Here is a 23371-nt window from a genome sequence, read left to right as displayed (position 1 = left end):
AATAACATCAACTGTGATGAAAGGGAGATGGGATGGGCAAGATATAAAGATGATGAATCTGTTCTAAACAAGACAAGCAATTGCATGCTGTGGAAAATATACAGAACACAAAGGTTTATTGTTTTAGGCAGGGTAATTATAATATGAAGACCCTAATCATCAGTGGTTTTAGCCGTTAAAAACATTTAGTCAAAAGGAGGTTACTTAAAGTTACTCACATCAAGCATTTGGAGGATTGCGTTCATGGTGATACAAAGATCAATCAAGCAATGCACATCTACTTGTAATTTTTACTTTTATTTCAGGGCAAGCGTAAACTATTTGACAAGAAGAGAAATAGTGCCATCTGCTGACATAACAAAGTCACTTGCAAGAAAAGCAAGTGTAAGGTGCCAAAACTGTTACAGCTCACATTTTTAAAAACTCGAGTTCAAACTTCTAAAGAAAGTAGTATAGCCCCAAATTGTTTCTGTACACAAATCTGTCAGCTTTTAAGAATTTAAGATTTTGAGACGGACTCCTATTCAGGAACAAGGAATGGATGTTCTTAAAGTGTTTTTGGTTTTGGTTCTTTTTTTTTTTTTGACAATAAACTCTACCGCCACCAAGCCACTGCACAATCCACCACCTTTCCCTCTAACAGACTAAAGCTCATCATCCTGCTGAGTGTTACTTCCACCTCCTATATCCAACATCACGCTTATTTACAGAACATTCATTTATGTACTACTACTTTTAGACCACATCATATTTTGCCTTAGCAGAAATTTAAGAGCTAAGTATGAATTAAGAGAGTAAGATCAGTTTTGTACATTCAGAAAAATCAGACAACTATGGGATTGTGCTGTTTTTTATTGTGTTTTCAATGGAGAAATACATCATCTGTTTACAAAATAGCTCTTGAAAAATACAAGGAGTACAGATACTATAAAACAAAGCAAACTCCAGTCATGAGACACTACGTACATCATGCGAAAGCAACAGTCTGATCTCCAGGTTATGAAAACTAGAATTAAAAAGTCACTATACAGAAAGGTTCCAAGTTTCCAGCTTGGCAAAACTTGGGTGCAGTTACATGAAACGTTTAATAAAATGAAAAAGATTTTCTGATGTGTAAACAAAATGACAAGACTAAATCTGTGCCTGGCAATTTCGATCTAAACTCCATAGCTACACAAAATACACAGACACCTTGTACACTTCAACTGTTAATATAACCTTCTTTGGGGGGTGGACGACAGCAGGCTGCACAGGGCAAGGAAAAGAGAAATATTGTATACTAGACATCTTAGACAAATGGCAAAAAAAACCCTTCAGTTACTGCACAGCCTAAGTAAAAGATAAGCTACACTCTGACTTTGGAGAATTAATTTAGAAGGATAAGGGGAAGAGTGTAAGTAATTTAATTTTAACATGAAAGATGCACGTGTAATAGAATGGAGCACAATGGGAGAAGGGAGTTCATAAAACATGCTAATCAAAGTATGGGAAGTATGATTTGACATCCCACATATTTCAGACTTAAGTAATAGTAACATGAAGTTATCTACATCTGGTATTACTGTTGGTATCCCTCATGTTCCTCAAATACTGCTGTTCTTTGCCATGAGAGATTCAGTTCTTTCAAAAGAAAAAGTTGTTACTTATTGATAGGACTACAAGAACAAAAAATAGGAGTAAGAGAGCTTACTAGATGTCAAGTGCTTACTAGAAATATGATTTTTAAAAATTCAGTATTGTTCAGGATGTAAAACTTTCTGATGAGCCATCTAAAATAAAAAGGTTAAAATTCTTAGGGAAAATCTTTTTGCCTTTATTTAAAATTTGAAGTTTTTTAATGCATATAGGACTTTTATGGAGTGTACAAAAATCATCTTATATTTAGTGATTCGAAGGCCATCAAGACAGGTGTTATATTTCACAGGCACGCTATATTTACTTAAACACTTTAGTCATGGGACAAAATTTTTAATTTGTGCCTATATAGGCCACAAGGTATTATGATTAGGTAAGGGCGGGGGGGGGGGAAGACGACACCCAAATGAGTACATGGATTGTTTTTATCTTGTATAAATAACTACTGTCCTATATGGTGCATACGAGCTGCAAAAAAAACCCCAACATTAAACACAAAAGCTTTTCCCAAGAAAATAAGGGATCAAAAAGGGAATAAGGAGTTTGAATAGCTCAAAGAAAAGTTTATTTGTTATTTGATTGCTGATCTGTATGCACCTTAAAACAATCCTACAAATAAAAGTAGACCACATCTTAATCATGTCCCACCAATACCAAAACTTCCCAATCACTTCCTCAACTTATGTCTTATAACCTCCAAGATTTGACATTTCATTTGAAAGGCTTACTGCTGCTTGATGGCAGTTGAATTAGATATACACTTTGTTTTCAACGTAGAGTGTATCACAGAATGTCATCCAATTGGCAGATTACTACTATTGAAGATTCTTCAATAAAACAAAAGTGTATCAGCTGAAGATCTAAAATTAGTCATACTCCAATAAAAAAAGTACATAAAAGTGCATTTAAGGGATTCTTATGCCAGTTTTATATCAATTTTGAAACAATGCATCAAACAAATTCAATCAGAATGTCAAATATGGCTACAAATAGTGTTCATGTTTTTAAAGGCAGTAATCCTTCGTAATATTTAATGCAACTGTTGCTAACACATTAATTGTACTCCTGGCTTAACATACTAACCTGGACTTCCAATCAAGTGGTGATTTTAGCCCAGAAAGGGAAGTGCACAAAATATACCTAAATCCATTTGCAATTATGTTCTAGTCTTGCACCCTCTGTTCTCCTTTTTTTCTAGCATTAGAAGACAACAGGTTGAGTTGGCAGATACTGTTTATGGACCCCTGAGGTTGTTTTTACCGGTTCAATCTCAATTTTATTGAATTCTTGATAACAGGAATAGGATTTGCAGGGAGAGCAGGGATATCTGAAAGGTCTGTACTGGGTGTTTTCTGAAAAGAAAAGAAAAGAAATTTTTATTCGTATTTTAACTTTGTAAATATAAAAAGAGAAGTACTGTGACTGGCACTAAATTTCAAACCCAAGATCTTCAGACGACTTTTTAAGACTATACCAAGATACGGGTAATTACAAATTTAAATATAGAAACAGATTATTTCCTTTGCCTACACAGTCATTACTAACAAAAATTTGTACAAGAGTCTCCTTCATAGTGCGCATTTCCTTTTTAACAATTGCAAGAGATTAGGAAGTGATACAGATAAAGCTGAGCCTGCTAATAACCTGTACTATAATAAAACATAATATCCACATAGTAAGGGTGCTTGATTGGTGACATCTACTATCTGATCTACATGTTAAGTATTTAAAAATTCCTTTGAACAATTCATTGTTAAGCCTCAGTCCTTTACAGATGAATGGTTAAAAACTGTCCCTTTTGCAAAATATGTGTCTTCATACATTCCTTTTCAGACTGCTAAAATCTTTTTACAGCCAAATTTCCAACTTTTCATACTGGCTTAGATTTACATGGAAAAGGTATAATGAGCTCTAAAGTGCTATATGACTGGGTTAAGAGTGTCACCTTGAAAATAATGTGAACACTTTTTCACTTAAAAGACTTAAAACCCATTCAGCAAAATTACATCTAAAGCCAAATAAAGGAAAACACAGAAACGGAACTCTCTGATGAATCGCACTGAATCGTGAATGTCTTACATGCTTAACAAGTCTCTACTGTTGGGTTGGGGTTTTTATTTAAACTTTGAAGTATTTCTCTTCCACTGCAGCAGATTATTTGCCATCCCAGTAATACAGTTATTAAGCATTACTTCCCATGATTTATCATAAAATGTTTTCTTACATTATAAACTTTCAAAAATTAATATGAGGTACATTTCATACATGGGAAAAATGACATTTAACTGACTGCTCTTAACTGTTGTTTTATTAAAAAAAAAAAAGTCATTCAAGTTAATACTGAACTGATATGGTAGCAAAGCACAACACAGGGTAGATTCAGGGCTAAGTAGAGCTTTGAATTCCTGCCTCCCCCCACCCCTAGTACCCCACTGTGGTTGGTGCTGATCCGTGGTTTAACATGTTTCTGTTTTCTGCAACACGAGCAGTGTTTTAAACAAAGCCAAATGAGAATACTGAAAAATGACAGAAGAGGCCCACCATTCTTTTGCAGTTTCCAGATTACTTTTTCTAAAGTAACAACTACACAATTTGTTAAAGCTACAAAGCTTTATATAATCATCCCTCAGCAATATGTGAGATAAACATTGTGTACCAAATGATCTAAGTTTCTCTGAAGCAGTTTAGAGTGTCCATGTAACATCTACAGTTTTTGCCATATAGTTCAAAAAGCCCAATACCACCATTAATACTACTAATCTCCTTTTTCAATCAGTACATTTACTACACATTTAATCAGTAAAGTGTGCACAGAATGCTTTGTGATAGTGAAAGTTTAATCAGTAGAGCACTAAGAGAAATTTGAAAATGCTAATAAAAAACGTGTTCTTTAAAAAGTTGTTACAATATTAGGAACAAGAATTTAAGTGAATGCCACAGAATTCTTTACTTAATGTCTATTTTTCCAATGCTCCTTACAGTTGTAATACCTGCAATGAAGCAACACAGCTGGCTAATGAATTATAAGATTACAGCTTCTATCTCTCTCTCTCATACCAAGTATCAGAATCTGAAGTTACATTTCAGACATTCTCAACCTCATTCTAGAATATTTTTGAGCAACAGCTATTTAAAGCCTTTGTTTCCTTGTTAGAAAGGATTATTCTGTGATGTGCAAAGCACAAAGGAATAAACTGAGCCCCTTACTTTGAAGGCACAATTCAGAAGAGCGAATCCAGCTTCGGTCAGTTTGTATGGCAAGCCATACATGTTTAGCTACAATGCACACTCATTAAGATCAATGACCATCTAAAACACAAAAATTGTGACAGTAACAACAAGCAGCTTTCCATACAATGGATTTATATTAAAAATTATACATTTATTTTTAACATCTGGACTCATTTTAATTTCAATGTTTTCACCAGATTTGCACACACAGAGGCGTTGTTTTTAAAAACATTACCTGAGGAGCCTGCAGAGAAGTTGTCTGAAGAGTTTCTGTTTGAGAATTAACATTCACTTCTGTCTCAAGTTGCTCCTAAAAAACCAAAAGCATCACCACAGTTACACCACTACCAATTATAAAAGCTACTTAGACAGAACTCCATTAACCAGAATGCCTTAAAATGTGCATATACAGCAAAAGAAAAAAGCAAGTATCAATAGTTGCTACATTGATACCCATCCTTTTATAATACAGAAATCACCACACCAGAGAATGTTTTGCTGATTAAGAATTTGACATCAACACAACCTACAGTCAACTTCACTTGTTTAATCACTCAACACCTTTTATACAGAATCCTATAGGAAAACATTACATGTCACTCAATTCATTCACGATAAGCATAGTATCAAGGAAGACCATGTGAAAAGCTACTAAATTTGTTGAAGATTCAACTGCTTTTCCACTCCTTTTGCCATTTTGCCAGAAGGGTTTTCCTGCTACTCTAATAGGTTGAATCAGTTTTCTAGGTGAACAGATGAATGTCAGAGCCAGCCTTTCAGCTAAAGCAGTGAGACTGCATGACTGAAGCAGGACAGTGGCACATTGTCATTTTAATGAAAACAGGTTGTTAAAATTGTACCATTTAGTAAACCATACCCTAACAAAAAGGCATGTATTTCAATGGAGAAAAAACTATGTTTCTCTTAAAGAAGTTCATTGCTCCATTTCCTTCCATGCATATTAAGGACATAAGAATTAGAGGAGACTGACAATAAAAGCTAACAGGATTACCTACGTCTTTTATAATCATCTGCATCCAGAGGATCTATTTTCAATGTTAGGATTAAACGCTTACATACATTTCTTCCTTCACCTGTCTGGAGCTCAAAGAGGTTTCAAGGTGACTACACAACAAGATACAATTCCTCACTTAAGGGTGTGGAAACTATAAAATATCTATTAAAATGTTTAAGTGCTGTGGTTTAATTTCTCAGAATATTTTCCAGAGTATTCCAAAGACAACAGAACATTCCCTATAAAACCTGTATACACCCAAATGGAAAGCTGCTATCATAAAGCTAAAGGCAGACTGTCATCCTTTCTGTCACCAATATGCAGAAAAACCATCTGCTAAACTACAAGATATTGGGGTGGCATGCTTGACTCTCTGGAAATCCCCAAAAGGTATGCCGTAACTTCATACACACCTTTTGCTACCAGAAAAGATTTATTTATCATCATTTGTAATTTTTTTTGTTTTTAATTTAAACAGTGAACCATGTCCTGGCTTCGGGATTCTCAGCCCAACATGCAAAAATCGCAATGGAATACATAGGACAACTGTCTTTAAGTGACATACATCGAGTTCAGAATGCAGGCAAAGCAAGGCACATAGACATATCCCTGATCTGATTTAACAAATTTAAATGCAAATATCATCATTAACTTTTTAGTTATGCATAATACGGGTGAATGACCAAAGAAATCACTGGCCTAATGTGATCATGGACACAGGCTCAGCTTAGCCTGGTAGCAGGTAATGTACTGCAGTTCATTAATATTGGCATATACATTGAAAAAATAACATATTATTTTGATATCTTTACTGGAGAGTCTATACTATATCTACAAACACTCTCAGTCATTTCTACAAGAAAACACAGTAATTTCACAAGGAAGATTCCTGATTAGTATACACAAAATTATATAGTTTAGGCATAGATACCTTAGTTTCCATTTTTTCATGCTCATTCAAATCTATACAGCTAGTATCTTCACTCATTTCATCCTGCTGAAATCCAAACAAACCCAGAAACTATTAAAAATCATACAAATGTATTTTTTGAAAAAAAAAAATCAAGAAAATAAGGTCATAAATTAGTTTTTGAAGACAGAAATAGTTGTAGGATTGCACATGTTATACTCTAACAAAAAAACTGCTTTTAAGACAAGAATTTAGAACCTAAGCATTTGTGCTAATGCAGTATGTGTGTTACGTGAGAAGTATCAGCATAATAAACGATCACCAACACCTAAGCAAGATGAATACATAAAGCAGCAATGCAGTGCAGAATAGCAAATATACACCCCATTTAACAAAATACTTGAAACCAGAAATATGGGAATCAACACTCTGCAGCTGAAATGAGTATTCAAAGTTCTGGACATTGCTATAGTATGTCGTCAAAATCTCAAATACCTCTTCAATTTTCATTTTCTTGGGAGACTCTTCTTTATGGGGAGAAGATGTCCTTTTCACTGCTATGACAGGGCTAGGCATTTTTGTTGCAACATTTCCTGAAGTTCTTGGTGATGGATTTAATAGATACGCTGAGGAAACAATTCTAGAGATGGTAGGCTTTGGTGGTGGAGAAATGGCTGGTTGTGTGGCAGTTTGAGGAATGCTTTCATTGGAAGTACCTACGGGTAAATAATTTAAAAAGCTTTAACAAGATGAGGTGACTCAACCATGTCAGCTCAGTCACTGGTATTTTTGATCTCTATTCAAAACCACTGCTATCAAGTAGACATCAAGGAATTGGTACAGTTAGTGGTATAAGCATCACATTTGGAACAGCAGGTGTACATACACAGCACAGTTTAGTTCCAAGCTTATTCTGACAGATAATTCTAGTACCAGACATAGGGCAGCCAGGTCAGTGACACTCTGCTTGGTCTAATTAACCCTGCTTAACAGCAGGGTATACTAGCCCAGACAGAGCTCTGTGCTAATACAGATGTATTCTTTCTGGTACCCAAAGAAGTTTTACTGTTTCTGTACTGGGCCATATATATGCATTGCTGAAGACTGATTTAAATTAAATCCAAGAGGAATCTGATACTCCCTCTGTCACTCAAACACAAAGTCTATCGTTTCTCAGGCTCAGAGTACACAATGACAGATATAAAGTCATCAGAGAGCTTCAGATAAAGATCTGACATTCCATACAACCTTCTGAAAAATGGTCCATATGAGAAAGTTCTACCTCATCAGTTGCCTACCTCAAACCAATAAGCACACACATAGGTAGATGCTCCAGGATGAGAAAAATTACAGAGGAAATTTTTCGTTAATAACTATCAGGTGACCACTTTTGAATAACCAAAATACAAGAACTAACAACTTCTGTTTTGCTTTCAAACACAAAAACCAGTCATGCCACTTAAGGTCTATTTAGCACTCATGGACAAACTCACACTGATGCACCTATGACTTATAATCAAAATCAGAGAACCATTACTCAACCATCCCACATGTCAGAGTGAAATAACAGATCTTGAAAGGATAACCACTGGTCCTCTTTCCCATCTATTTCTGACCTGCTCCTTGTACACAGCTAAAGTTCCTTTAGCTGAACTCTGCTAAGTGAACATTTTCACCAGAGGCCTTTGTTCTTTCACTAAAAAGTCAATTGTATTTTTAATTCTTTTTTTTTTAAGTATTAAGTGCAGTGTACTTTTTCTTGTAGAAAATATGGAGGATAAAGTCAGCACACACAGTGGGACATATCTGAAAAGACGTCAGTAAAGAGCATGTGTTCTGCTTACATCTGAGCCTTTTTCATTCCTACAATCATGAAGCACAAGGAGCAAGAATGTGGGACCACATGTTACAGACAGTATAGAACTACCTCTTGGGTTTAAACTACAAAATGGATAAAAAATAAATACAAAAGTTGTTTTTCAAGTTTTAGATGGTCAGATGATGAAAAACTAACTGAATTAAAGACTTGCATCAGGTCACTGGAAAACTATTGCTACTGTGAATGGCAAACACAAATTCCTAGTAACAAAGGAATAAACAAACATTGTGGCACAAAATATTCCGCCACGATTTCCTGAGTCCTAAAGAAATTAGTTAAATCTGTGTATCAAGGAGAACATTTTACATCATGTGTTAAGACCTCAAAGTGGAAGAAAAACTACTTTATAAACAATACAAAACCCAATATACTATACAAACAATATAGTATGCCATTTTCCTTACCCCCTGAGCTTTCACTGGAATTTATTTGTGGCACAGTGACTTCAGAAGCCTGTATGTTGGTCAAAGATGCTGCTGTTATAGCTGGCACAGGACTGCTTCTGCTAAAAAGAGAAAAATGACAAAATACTAAACATTAGTAAAGCTACGGTGTTATATGATCTGCCTGTCATCACATTATATGCATGGCCAGTAACCATAGCTGATAGGATTTTACCTACTTTACAGAGCAGAACGTATAATACTAGGTCATAGTAGGAAGACAGAAATGAGCATTGGCAATCTACTATCAAACTTATGCAATGGAAGCTATTTCAAATATTTAATCTGAGTCACTTCAGAGACAGTTTTTTTAGACTAGTACGAAGTTGCATTAAAAAAAGGCATAAGTCAGGCAATGTTAAGATTTCAGGGCCTTGGGGAAACTGGTTAAGGGGTTGGCGGCACAAATTGTGTTCTCCTCCATCCCTTCAGTTGTGGGGTCAGATGAAGAAGAATACAGGAAAACTCAACAGATAAACTTGTGGCTCCAAAACTGGTGTTACTGTCAGGGTTTCGATTTTTTCAATCATGGGTTAGTATACAGGACACCAGACCTTTTGGCATCAGATGGGATGCACCTGTCCCAGAGGGGAAGAAAGGATATTGGGGCAGGAGTTAGCTGGACTCATTGAGAGTGCTTTAAACTAGATCTGAAGGGAGAAGGGGGCAAAATATCAGTCCACCTGAAATGCATGTATACCAATGCACACAGCATGGGTAACAAACAGGTGGAGCTTGAAGCCATGAGGCAACAGGAAAATTGTGATGTAGTGGCTATTATAGAAACATGGTGGGATGTCTCTCACAACTGGAGTGCACCAATTGATGGCTACAAGCTCTTTAGACGGGATAGACAGGGAAGGAGAGGTGGTGGGGTGGTGCTGTATGTTAGGGACTGTTATGATTGTTTCAGACACAAGTATAGTGAAGACAGGGTAGAGTGTCTTTGTGTTGGAATCAGGGGGAAGGCCAACAGGGCAGATGTTGTAGTAGGAGTCTACTATAGGCCACCCAACCAGAACAGACAGGTGGATGAAATATCCTATAGGCACACTTAGGAGAAATCTCACAATCGCTTGCCCTTGTTCTTGTGGGAGACTTGAACTTCCCCGACATCTGCTGGAAATACAACACAGCAGAGCAGGACCACTCCCGCAGATTCCTGCAATGTGTGGGAGAGGATAACTTCCTGATGCAGTTGGTCAGTGAACCGACCAGAGAAGGTGCTCTGCTGGATCTCCTCTTTGTGAACAGAGAAAGACTGGTGGATGATGTGGTGGCTGGAGGCCAACTAGGGCACAGCGATCATGAAATAATAGAGTTCTCTAGTCTAAGAGAGGCCAGGAGAGGGGGCAGCAGAACCCACATCTTGGACTTCCAAAGGACTGACTGTGTCTTGTCTGGACACCTGCTTGACAGGATCCCTTGGGAGACAGTCGTGAAGGGTACAGGGGTCCAGGAAGGCTGGACACTCATCAACCAGAAAGTCTTAATGGCACATGAGCAGGCTGTCCTCAGGTGCTGTAAGAGAAGCCAGCAGCAGAGAAGACCATCCTGCCTGAACAGAGAGCTTTGGCTGCAACTCAGGGAGAAAAGGAGTTTACAGCCTTTGGAAGAAGGGCCTAGTGACTCACAATGACTACAAAGACACTGTGAGGCTATGCAGGATGAAAATCAGGAGGTCTAAGGCCAAGCTAGAAATTAATCTGGCTTCAGCAATCAAGGATAACAAGAAATATTTCTATATGTCAACAGCAAAAAAAAAGACCAGGGAGAGCCTCCATCCCCTGTTAGATGCAGGAGGAAACATGACAACGAGTGATGAGGAAGAGGCTGAGGTGCTTAATGCCTCCTTTGCCTCAGTCTTTAACGACAAGACTAGTTGTACTGAGGGAATCCAGCCTCCTCAGCCAGAAGACAGAAACTGGGAGAACGAGGCCCCCCACACACACACAATCCATGAGAGATAGCCAGTGACCCAAGGTTGCTGAAGGAGCTGGCTGGGGTGCTCACCAAGCTGCTTTCCATCATTTACCAGCAGTCCTGGCTGACCAGGGAGGTCCCAACTGATTGGAAATTGGCCAATGTGACGCCCATATATAAGAAGGGTCAGAAGTATGACCTGGGAAATGACAGGCCTGTCAGCTTGACTTCAGTGCCCAGGAAGCTGACGGAGCAGCTCATCCTGAGTACCATCATACAGCACATGTGGGAACAACCAGATGATCAGGCCCAGCCAACATGGGTTTATGAAAGGCAGGTCCTCCTTGACAAACCTCATCTCCTTCTACGACAGGGCGATCTGCTTACTGGATGAGGGACAGGCTGTGGATGTTTCTACCTTGGCTTTAGCAAGGCCTCTGACACCATTTCCCACAGCATTCTCCTGGCAAAGCTAGCTGCTCATGGCTTGGATGGGCACACGCTTCACTGGGTAAAAAAACAGCTGGATGGCCAGGCCCAAAGAGTTGTGGTGAGTTAAATCCTGCTGGCAGCCGGTCATGAGTGGTGTCCCCCAGGGCTCGGTTTTGGGGCCACTCCTGTTTAACATCTTTATTGATGATCTAGACAAGGGGATCGAGTGCACCCTCAGTCAGTTTGCAGATGACACCCAGTTGGGTGGGAGTGTTGATCTGCTCGAGGGTAGGGAGGCTCTGCAGAGAGACCTGGACAGGCTGGAGCCATGGGCTGAGGCCAACTGGAGGAGTTTCAATAAGGCCAAATGCCAGGGGCTGCCCTTGGGCCACAACAACCCCCAGCAGCGCTACAGGTTGGGGAGGAGTGGCTGGAGAGCTGCCAGTCAGAGAGGGACCTGGGGGTGTTGATTGACAGCCGGCTGAACAGGAGCCAGCAGTGTGCCCAGGTGGCCAAGAAGGCCAATGGCATCCTGGCTTGTGTCAGCACTGGCGTGGCCAGCAGGGACAGGGAAGGGATCTGACCCCTGTACTCGGCACTGGTGAGGCCGCCCCTCGATTCCTGTGTTCAGTTTGGGGCCCCTCACTACAAAAAGGACATTGAATGACTCGAGCGTGTCCAGAGAAGGGCAACGGAGCTGGGGCAGGGTCTGGAGCACAGGTCGTACGAGGAGCGGCTGAGGGAACTGGGGGTGTTTAGTCTGGAGAAGAGGAGGCTGAGGGGAGACCTCATCGCCCTCTACAGCTACCTGAAAGGAGGGTGCAGAGAGCTGGGGATGAGTCTCTTGAACCAAGTAACAAGCGATAGGACAAGAGGGAATGGCCTCAAGTTATGTCAGGGAAGGTTTAGACTGGATATGAGGAAGCATTTCTTTCCAGAAGGGGTTGTTGGGTGTTGGAATGGGCTGCCCAGGGAGGTGGTGGAGTCCCTGTCCCTGGAGTGGTTTAAGAGTTGGGTTGACATAGCGCTTAGGCATATGGTCTAGTTAAGAACAGACAGTGTTAGGTTAATGGTTGGACTAGGTGATCTTCAAGGTCTTTTCCAACCTAGATGATTCTGTGATTCTGTCTGCCTAAATAAGGTCCAGGGGAAAACACAGCAACTGTTTTCCTGAAGGATAGAACAAAACCAGTGTATGACTAGAACAGAAAGTAATTTTCAGTCTACATACACCATTACAACTATGATTTCTATCTGGGCTTCCCACACAAAGGCCTAGGATTCCACATGACAAAAGAATTGTTTTTTCTTTTTCAAGGTGGAGCAATACTTGTCTAAAATGAACAAAGGGCAATTTCCACTTCAACTGTGACATCCTAAATGTCACAGACTTGTTTTAATAACATGGTCAGTGGCATCAACTATTAGAAATAATTTAGCAAGGAAAGCTAACTAAAAGATCACCGATCAAAAGGAGTAAGTTTAGTGGTCTTAAGTATTTTATCCTACACAATATCCTATAATACTGCACAATCATAGAAGACAAACATGAGACTCTTTAAAGGAGTAGAATCCCATGTACTTGGGCAAATTGATGTTTAGATAGGAAAAGACAATACAGAAAGTTAGGATTAAGATAAACATTAACATGTACACTTTGAAAACACAATGAAAAATTATGTTCCTAAGCTTAATTTGCATAGATATCATCAGTAATAGCAGTAGCACTACTGATTTCCCAGACAGTAAACTTATTTGATCCAAAACTCACATAACTCTTCCTCAGTCTCACAGCTCAATTTCCTGCTCACTACCTCTCACAGCCTCCTACTGCAGGGTCCCCAAATTTTCATATTACCTTGTTCTTCGAAGCATCTTTACCCAACTTTATAATTCCTCATCTGAAGTCCAGTGCCACACTCTCTATCCCCCAAATTTAACCCTGCTCTAGTGCTCAAACTGGAAATAAGAGTGTCTGCAAGCTCCGATTTCACACTTTTATAAGTATAGTATCTCATGCATGCAGTATTTGCCATGCTTTTAACACAAGTAATTTGGGAACAGAGAGCAGCAACAAGACTGAAAGTTTTCATTACCCCTGAGAACTTCCGGAACTGTTCAATGGACTCGTCTTCATAGCACTAGTAGGCGAAGGCACAGACGTGCTGTTATCACTGTCCATAGACAAGTCTAGGCTGCTGTCATTCAGAGCTGTCAACCTGATCCCTTCTGTTGAATGCTGCAATCCACAAGATAGAAGAAAATTGTATTAGTCTTAAGGGCTTAAAAAAATCACCAAAGATTCAAATGATATTTCAGTTATGCAAAATGTAAGCCGCTACATTTATGAAGAGAAATGAAAGGTGATTTAGCAGCAATGAGCTTCCACCATAAACTAAGCATATATGTGTGCCTTAAACACAGTTAAATATAAGTACATTTTTAGAAAAAAAAAAACCACCAAAGTAGAAGCATTTAAAAATGCAAAACATAAATGGACAATTTTCAAATCTTTTTATATGAAAGTAATCCACTATCCTCTCACTACAAATATTTATATTTTCCTAACTCGGGAACAGATTTGTCTGAACCAATGATGTTCAAAAACATAAGATAAAATGTCATTATATTTAGTGATTTTATTTTCAGCTTTATTTCAAGTTGCCTTTTTTTGTGAACAATACAGATACTGCTTTCATTAACTTCAAATTAATACTGATGTACACCAAAGCCACAGTTAATAAAAAGAATTTAGAGACTGATTTCAACTTAGTGGAGAAAAGCCTTCCTCTGACATAATACTAGTGAAAAGAGATGCGTTACTTAATATTTACATTGTCCTCTGAAACATATTATTAAATGATTTACACTTGGATTCAATACAAGATTTCCTATTCTTTAAAGAAGTAGTTAATATAAACCAGCTATAGTAATAAAGCATGTTACTCAGATATCTTAAAGTACATAACAGTGGTTTAGCTATTCACAAAACCAAGCAAACCTGTATTGTTCTTGGATTAAGCTAACAAAAAAGAAGCAGGGATTTTGAAATACAGACTACATTGTTAGATTCAATGTTACACTCCCCTTATTCCTGCCTTCACTGAAAGAAAATCACATTCAACACAATAGCTTAATTAAAAATTTTGCTACCATTCTCATGTACATCCACACAAGTAAACTATATGTTGAGGGAGAAAAAAACCCTGGCTAGGCAGTGGGCAACTTTCTGATGTCAAAACTGTCATTTAAATCTTTTAGTCTTAATTAAAAGAACATACAATACCAAATCTGCCAAGTAACAGGTTGAAGAATACTTTCCTTCAAATTATCCTCAAAATATTTAACCTCAGTTACAGCAACAGACTACTGTCTTAAATACAAAAAAGCAGCAACAAGCTCAACATTCTATTCTGCTTCTATTTGATGACCTGCAATTTTACATTTAGGAGACTTACAGGAAAATCTAAGTAATATCAACCTCAAAGGAAAAACCTGGAGATAGCAAGAATTGCTTGCCTGATTGTTCTATTGACATTGTTACAGATGCTTCCTTTCAGTGACCCACTTGTTAAAATGAGAGCTTTAATAGATCACTATTACACAGGTTTAAATCTGTTTACTTTAGGAAAGCCAACAAAATATGGTGTTTCAGCCAGACTCGAAGACACTATCCATGCTGTTGGTGTTCTGGGAAATCTAGTATTATATTTAATGCATCCAGTAATACTACCACAGTCAAATGAGATGACATTACTTATACAGGTAAAACTAAGCTTTCAAAATATGAAATAGTTCAATTAGTAAATCTAAAAGGAATCATTCCTCAATGGCATTTTTATTGCTCTCAAATTTTAGTCAATTTACCTTTTTCTTTTTCTGAAGCACGTGATTAGGTAGCAGTTGGTGAAGTTGCTTACGTTTCACATGCCTCGCAGCAATCTTCATATCCATCTCAAACATCTTGCTGTTTATTGCTTGCCTATAAACTACACAATTAGAATAACATTAAGACATATTAAAGCATTCTGCAAAGTCCACTTCCTTGCCCAGGAACAAACAATTTGCTTTTCAGAACATTTATTACCCTCAAGAACAAGCATAGTGCTTCCTTGTTCTGAAGGAAGAAAAAGAACTGCCTACTATGCCAGCACTGACAGTACAAACACTAGAACGTTACTCTGGAAACAGGTGACCTGTTTTCCAAGAAAAATATCTTGCAAGTATGCGGTTCTCTATATTGTTCACAAGTTTTAAAAGCAACACCTCTGATGTGAATTCCTCATTTCATCTCAAAGGGACTGAAGACAGAAATAAGATATCCTCATAAGAATTACAGTATTTACATAAAACTATTTTCATCACAGTTGATTCAGCTTTTATGTATGTAGCTCCTACAACAAATGGGTTCCAATTCAGGAGCTGAATGCTTGTGTGTCAGCTAATACAAGACAAATCATTTTGGCAACTCAGATACCACTACATTTTTATACAGAAGTGGTTCATGCTTGATTTTTTTTGCTGTGTTTTGGCTTTCTTTGGTTTTGGTTGGGTTTTTTGTTTGGTCGGTTTTTAATTATGTCTACTATAATGAGCTATTTCTCTTCACCTCAGAACATCTACTTCTGGTGAATCAACATGGTTAAATGCTAGTAAAGGAACTACACTGCAACCCAACATCGTGAGTTCAAGTAAAGCCAGCTAAAAGTGAAAAATCTGTTGTTCTTTCACACCAACTTTCTATACAATGTTGAACAAAGCTGTGGCAGATGTATGAATAAAAAAAAATTTTCTGTAGATCTTAAATACACAAACTTAAGAGATCTCCCTTATTCACTGTCTATTCTACAAATGTTAAGGAATCTCATTGAATAGGCTGTGAACATGTAATTAAAAAGCTCTTAAGAGACAGACACACAAAGAGCTCAATGAATACTGCATATTAAAGGACTTACTACACTAACTCTTGGTATGGAAGAAGCTCATAAAACCTCTGTGTAAAGATTATACAAGTGAAAAGGACAGGCGCACTCAGGAAAGCCAGACACAGTTAAAGTATTCTACATTCCTGACATTAGATCTTACCAGAGTATCCATACAAGGAAAACCTAGCCCACTCTTCCTCTCCCTGATACCACTAAAAAGCCAGCTATTCCCTAATTTAGTTCTTGAAAATGCTTCAGTAGTTTTGATAAAATCTTAGGATCTATTCCAAAAGACAGGGCAAACAGAAGGTTTTGGGATGGATTAAAAACAATGAAGACAGACCCACACTAATTTGAGATGACAAAGAAATTCACAACACAAACAGAAATTGTATGCTGGGTTGGTTAGCTTTGGAAGTGTATTTACAAACTGAACAGAAACTATGCATTCCAGTCTACAATGACTTTAATGAAATGTTACTTCATTTAAAAATGCATATATTTAGAAAAATTTCAGATTTGAATGTAGTGCATGTACATCAGATTCAAAATTATAAAACACTAACTTCAACAGCTACATTAATACCACAACATCTAGAAAGCAAAACTCACCTGTGTCTGTAAAAGACTGAATGTCGTAGGTAAGATCAACACTTAAATTTTCAGAATTTTCGGTTTTCTTAAACACCAATCCAATCACCCACATTGTACGGTATTCTTCCCTGGAAGATTTATATAAAACAAGTCATATAATACTGACAGAAGAACTGAATATTCTATTAAGTTACCTTCTGCAATGGACAACAGTTGTACATTTTCGCTCCACTAGCAATGGGGAACTAGCCACAGAAAACAAAAAACCAAGCGGACTTAATGACATTCCCTTTTCATTCACAACACAAAAGTCATGAAACACTGAAACATTTATCTCCAGCAAACTTAATGAACGAAGATCATCAGTAGATTACTTCATTCAACTGTGCTACTGTGCAGATTCTCTCCATTTAGGCGTTACAACTAGCTATTGCAACTGTAAAGGAAATACATTTGAAAGATGACAACAGATTTTCAGCATCTGACCCTGGAAGTAGTGAGAATCTATGCCTTAACTAAACAACTTCCATTTTGTCACCTCTCAAATTTTTTATCTGTAACTGACCACAAAGTGCAGTTTTCAGGTAAGAAAAGCCTCCCTTTGACAGCTCACTTTCACATAATACACATGGAAGATGAACTACTACATTTTATTACAGAATATACTGTAACACTTCTATAGCAGTTCAAGACATTTAATGGTTTAATTCAAGTATCTTTTCCTTGTAAGACCACTTCACAAGAACACTGTTTTCCAATGAATAAATTAGTTCATTTAGGCAGGCAGGTGAAAGGACATACATCGTTTACACTGGGAAATGACCTTTCCTAAAAGTTTTGCCCACATCAAGTCCTCTGAAATAAAAGCTCACTGGAGCCTCTGCTTATACAGGCAGTTGTAGTTGTATTTACCCACTCAAATGGTGCTGAAGAGGTACTGCCTGCTTTTGTCCAATTTCACTTGGAACACACAGGTAACTTATGTAACTAAAAAAAAGTATCACCAACACTATCTAGAAATAAAAAGTGTCTTTAAAAGAGTTTTTAGGCCACACACCTGCTATCATTGTTCTGAGTAGAGGGGGTAGGGGGTGGAGTTGAAAAACATATAATCCTAAACAGTTCGAAGTGATTGGTATTCTCCCCACTGTTTCCATATGGCCAGGAATTCTAACATCAACTATTACCAAATTTAAGTGATATGCATCTCAACTGCTGAGTTTAATAAGATTAAGCGTACTTAGTTACTCAAGATTTCGATTCCACTGTGCCGGATGTTCCACCCGATTCTCACTGCTGCGTCATAATTAAAACTGTCATGCCAACTGATGCTAGGTGCTTAAACAACAGCAGCTAAATAGCAGTAGCCAACACAATTAGCAAGAAATTATGCAATACAGTTATTAGCAAAAATATATTCTTTCCTTAAGGTTATTGTCTGGCTTAGAAACATTCTTACACAGAATGAAGAACATCTAATTTTACAAACAGTACTTGAGAAGAGCTTAAAACTGTTTGCCTGTCATTAAATATTAATTCATTTAAGATTCTATACAAATACTAGTTTATTTGTTAATGAATTGGCATTTTAACTAAGGTAGTTCCTTACCATTACATGAAAAAACTGTTTTGCTTACTTGTCAGGATTCTCCTTGGGTGCTGGGAATGACTGTGGATTCACATGAGCCAGTGTAATGAATTCATTCTTCTCCAGGTTTCCAACTAGAATACGGATTTTTGATTCCACCAAGCCCACCCTGCATAGATGTAATTTATTAGCAAGTTCTCATTAATATGAAGTAATAGAAGTATCTAACATATATCAAGATAAAATCCTCAACAGTCTCCTTATACTAATATTTGAGAGTACAAATGAACTAGTGCACTATACATGACAGATAATTCAGATCAATAAACCAAGTGAACACGTTACAAAAACTAATGCAAGGGAAGCTTAAGAATGCCCTGAAGCTCTCACTACGGCCTGATTTTACAAATGGGATTAAATAGCAAGACATTACACATCAAGTAAAAGGCAGTCAGCAAGAAACTCCTATGTATTTCTCCAATAGTCTTTTGGCTTCAGATGATGAATTTTAAAGTTGAATAAATTCCCAATACCCGACAATCTTAAAACTCCTCTAATAAAAGAGTGCAGAAACGAGGGAGAGAGGCATTTTTGTTTTGTATTTCAAGAGACTGAAAACATATCTCCTCACACTGCTTATTAAAAGAAGTGTGTAAGGCTTAAGAAGGCAAGATTCGTGAAGTGAACCTGACAGTACTGTAAAGAAGCAAAATTCAAACAACAGCCTTCACCCCCTGGTTCTTCAGTTTTACTGTTTTTCAGAAGTGTACAATCTTCATCCATTTAATTTTGAAACACTGAAGGTCCAATTCATTTAATTAAAAAGATATTAGATACACTAGATCCCGTGCCAACAGGTTTTTCTTTTTGTTGTTTGGTGGGTTTTGTTTTTCTTTTAAATAGCAAGCATTATACTCACCATTCTAGTCGCTGTTTTTCTGTCGGTGCGCTTGCTAGAAGTACAATATAATGCCTTTGGAGATAAAGACAATATGCTATTCTATTTATACTTCTAAAACTACACATTCAAACCTTAATACTAAAATTTTGCAGTAAGTTCTACATTGCAAGCTACAGATTCATTTGGTTAAGTATATACCCTATAATAAAATTAAGCATTGTTCAGTAAGCAAAGGGGCTATGTCCCCCAAAGCATATCACTAAGAGACTTCCCAAAAACTTCAGATTTTAGAGACATTTGCAACTACACTTTAATACCAGCAACCTTAATAAAAGGCTAAGAACGTAGCACTAGTTGAAAAACAGTACAGGTATTTCCATACCTAACTGAATCAGGGATTCAACTGACTACCAGAGATTCCTCGCAAATAAAACTATCTATACCCCTCAGTTGTCTTAGTCACAACATTATTTCTGAAGTTATGACTGGTTAGCACATATATATTTGTTCAAAGTCAAAAGTAACACTATCAAATGTGTTTTTAAAAAATTATGTATCTGCATTTTAGAATTTTCTGAAGACACTTATCTGAAACTTCATAAGGAATGTTTCCTCTGATGATAGTTCTTAAGCTCTCAATTATATTCCAGGATAATCAGTGTATACCCACTGTAAGTAAATTTCAAAGAAACAGTATATAGAGCAAGAATGGTATTTTAAACAAAAAAGCCCAAGAACAGTGGAATGGGAGATGATTACTTTTAACTTGAGTTCACCATGAGGCAGGTGTGGGAACCTTGTATGTCTACAGACAGGTTTTTCAGAAGTTTAGCTGGAAAGTCTGTTCTAACATGCCAAGTGATCCAACTTGGTATTACTCTATGCTGATACAGTGCGGTTAGGTATCTTCAGAGCAGGATTTAAATAAAACTAATAACATGAGGGATTAGACCTTAATACATATACCTCATAGAAAGGAATACAAGGTCAATGATGGTGAAAAACTATGGTGCAGAGTTCTCTAGTGCTATATAGAGGCCTTCAAATTCTAACAGTAAATCCAGATCAACAGATCAAATCAGTAACACCACAATTCTGAACTTATCTTTAGGTGGCAAGAGAATGAAAAAAGTTAAATGCTACAAGTCCTTTGAATCCAGACAATGTCAATGAAATAAAGAGGGCTGGAAAAGAGAAATTTGGAGAAAATTCCTCCTTCTTCTGAAGAGGACATTTTGTCTACTATTTTTTGCATTTTGGCAGTATTAACTGCTTCATACAAAAACCATTAAGGAGTTTTTTCTGTTATCTTATTGAAATCCTCATTTTAGCTGCTCATCCTTTACTCTAATTCTGTATGAGAAGTTACTAATTTCCAGTATCGATTTCCTCTAAGGAGCACTAGATAGTCACCTATAATCCGTAAGATTCCTACATCATACATAGCACACAAACTTGCAGACTGTTTCATTTAGTAGAAAAGACAACTTAAGTTTTTGTTGTTTTTAACCATGTATGAACTCAAAGAAACAAATCTCAAATCTGCAAGTATCTCAAAAAAAAAAATTCTGGTTACTTATTAATAACAGCTATTTGAAATAAACTTCTGAAAAACAATTTTTAAAAAATTTGAATTTGGCTATGTCTAAAAGCCTCAACTAGCTGGTGAGCACCTAGAAAAAAACCCTAAGGCTTATTTATGAAAATAAGTATAATGATTAGATGTTTTTGCAGATGTAGTGCTAGCTGAAAGAGAAAGAAAAGGGAAATATGCAATTTCTCCCCCCACCCCCAACTGTTAAACAGTGCTGAGAGGGAATTAATCATGGGAAATCTGCTATTGCCATTTTCAGTAAAACTTAATTTTTAACAGCTTGTGCTATTTAAAGACATACTTAGTTTTAGAGTCCAAGGTCTCACTGTTAAATTTTACAAAGACAAAATTTGTTGTGAGTTCTTCATCCATTATCACAAAGAACGCAGAAGCATCCATTACTTCATGATAAAGAACAAAATTCTGAAGTTAAGCTTCTACCTCTCAGTGGTGTTTTTTAGATGCAGGGTATTATTTTGAAGTATATGGGTTTGGTCTTTTTTGTTTGGTTTAGGGCTTTTTTAGAAACGGGTGCTGTTTCTCTCCCACTGTCTCCCTATCAGCATTACATTTTTCAAAAAAATAACCTAATGTAGATATTTTTGAATTGTCTTGCACCATTAATACCTGTACCTACAAAAACACAAAGGTATTGTTAAGAATCATACTCCTTTCTGAAAAAATTGAGAACACCTGAACACGTTCGTTTCCATTTTTCTTCATTAAACTGTCCAGGATTTACACTTTAAATTATCCAGTGCTTTATTTAAAGTCCTATCAAGGCAAGTGTTCAAAATACTTTTTAAAAAAGGTATGTTTGTATTCTACTTATTTAGCAGGTATCTTGTCTTTATAGCAGAGAAACAATATGCTAGAGGTCATGAAATGAGTGTTACTTCTCTCATCACCATACTTCCCTCTTGGTTTTAAGCTCTAATAATTTCCATTCTCATGTAACACTTCATATTCATGTTATATCCATTTGAAATTATTCTTGTCATTTCCCTGAAAAACACCATATCCGGCAAGTGTATGTTCTTTATTGTTGTTTCCCCCACATCTGAAAAATTTAAACCTACATGAAGGGCAGATAACATATGTTGTAACTCCCTAACTCTTAAGTAATTGCTGACATTTAAAAAAAAAACCCAATAAATTGAACCAGATTTCCCCATTTTCCCAATTTCTAATCTGCTCCTGCCATGCAGGTACACAATAGCCTCCAGATTTCCTTAGTCACACATGACTGAAGTTTGTTTATTTTAAATGCAGCTAGCAAGTCAAAAGTGTTTACAATAAACATAGACATTTAGCAACTATAATTGCCATTGAGAGCGATACAGATTACTAAAGGTATGCTTTCAGAGAAGAAAAGTATGTCTCAGAGCAAGGATCAGATCTTTTATCTGGCAGAGCACTACACACTGCTTTGAATTTCAGCAGGAACAAGTTAAGGCATCTACAATTTAAGCAGGAAGGGTGTGAAGAGGGGAAAAAAAATCCAAACCATGTAGCTTTCAGATGGAGATCTGACCAGAGCCACAGTTATTGCATACTATTTTTTCCTAGCTTTGAAAGAAACAAAGAAAATGTGCTAGAGAACTTATTAGCAACCTCTTGAGCAGAAACTGATTCCTATGCAGCCCATTTTTAACTTCAAAAAATAATATAAAACTTTACAGTGATCTTTTAAGTGTTTTAAAACTTAATTTCCAAAGTACGACATAAAAGCCATCCAAATGTTTTAAAGCTTTTATCATGCAAAAGATAATAGAAACAAAACACAGACACATTATGAAGGTCATCAGTCTCTTTTAATGGGGGAACTGTATATTTCAATCTTGTTTAGATTAGTACATAACCAACCAACCACCCAACACAGAAACAAGTGTAAAATATATTTGATCTTGACTCAAGAAAAATGGGTCTCCAATTTCAACTGAGGGCAAAGAAGATGTAGTCCATATTTTAATAATCCATATTTATTATAAAAATACAACTTCCAGCAAGTCCATATACATTTAACAAGCTTCTGCCCCACAAATGCATTACTAGAAACCCTACATGTGAAGTGTGAACTTCAGCATTTCCCTTAGAGACAGTACAAAATTAGAGAAGCTAGGTGTGAAAGAGTATTAATGAAGAGCCAAAAGCCTTAAGCTTTAATGAAAAAAAATCTAGTAATAACTAGTACATCTGGCAGGCTGTCAACACAACGGCAAAAATATCTTTTATTATTATCAGAGTGAACTGTTGACTATATTGACAGAAGAAAACACACAGTTTCAAGTACGTATTCAT

General features: G+C 36.9%; 1 protein-coding gene across 9 annotated transcripts in view; it reads right to left on the bottom strand.

The window, feature by feature from the left end:
- Positions 1–834: 834 nt before the first annotated feature.
- PAPOLA (poly(A) polymerase alpha) overlaps positions 835–23371 on the bottom strand; it is a 47642-nt gene continuing 25105 nt past the window's right edge. For 2 of the 9 annotated variants that reach the window (XM_074908616.1, XM_074908618.1), the window contains exons 13-22: positions 19495–19548; positions 18625–18744; positions 17006–17115; positions 15336–15457; positions 13565–13707; positions 9075–9175; positions 7287–7507; positions 6813–6875; positions 5102–5176; positions 835–2987 (exon numbers count right to left, since the gene is read on the bottom strand). In XM_074908616.1, the coding sequence (XP_074764717.1) occupies positions 2892–2987; positions 5102–5176; positions 6813–6875; positions 7287–7507; positions 9075–9175; positions 13565–13707; positions 15336–15457; positions 17006–17115; positions 18625–18744; positions 19495–19548 (1105 nt within the window). In that variant the 3' untranslated portion in view covers positions 835–2891. Of the gene's footprint in view, positions 2988–4842; positions 4912–5101; positions 5177–6812; positions 6879–7286; positions 7508–9074; positions 9176–13564; positions 13708–15335; positions 15458–17005; positions 17116–18624; positions 18745–19494; positions 19549–23371 lie in introns of all 9 variants that reach the window. The other 7 variants (XM_074908615.1, XM_074908617.1, XM_074908619.1 and 4 more) reach the window with 7 other exon arrangements.

This window comes from Athene noctua, chromosome 6, assembly GCF_965140245.1.
Source record: "Athene noctua chromosome 6, bAthNoc1.hap1.1, whole genome shotgun sequence".
NCBI classification, from domain to species: domain Eukaryota; kingdom Metazoa; phylum Chordata; class Aves; order Strigiformes; family Strigidae; genus Athene; species Athene noctua.
The sequence above is the reverse complement of the archived record's forward strand: the minus strand, read 5'-3'. Positions and strand labels throughout refer to the sequence as shown.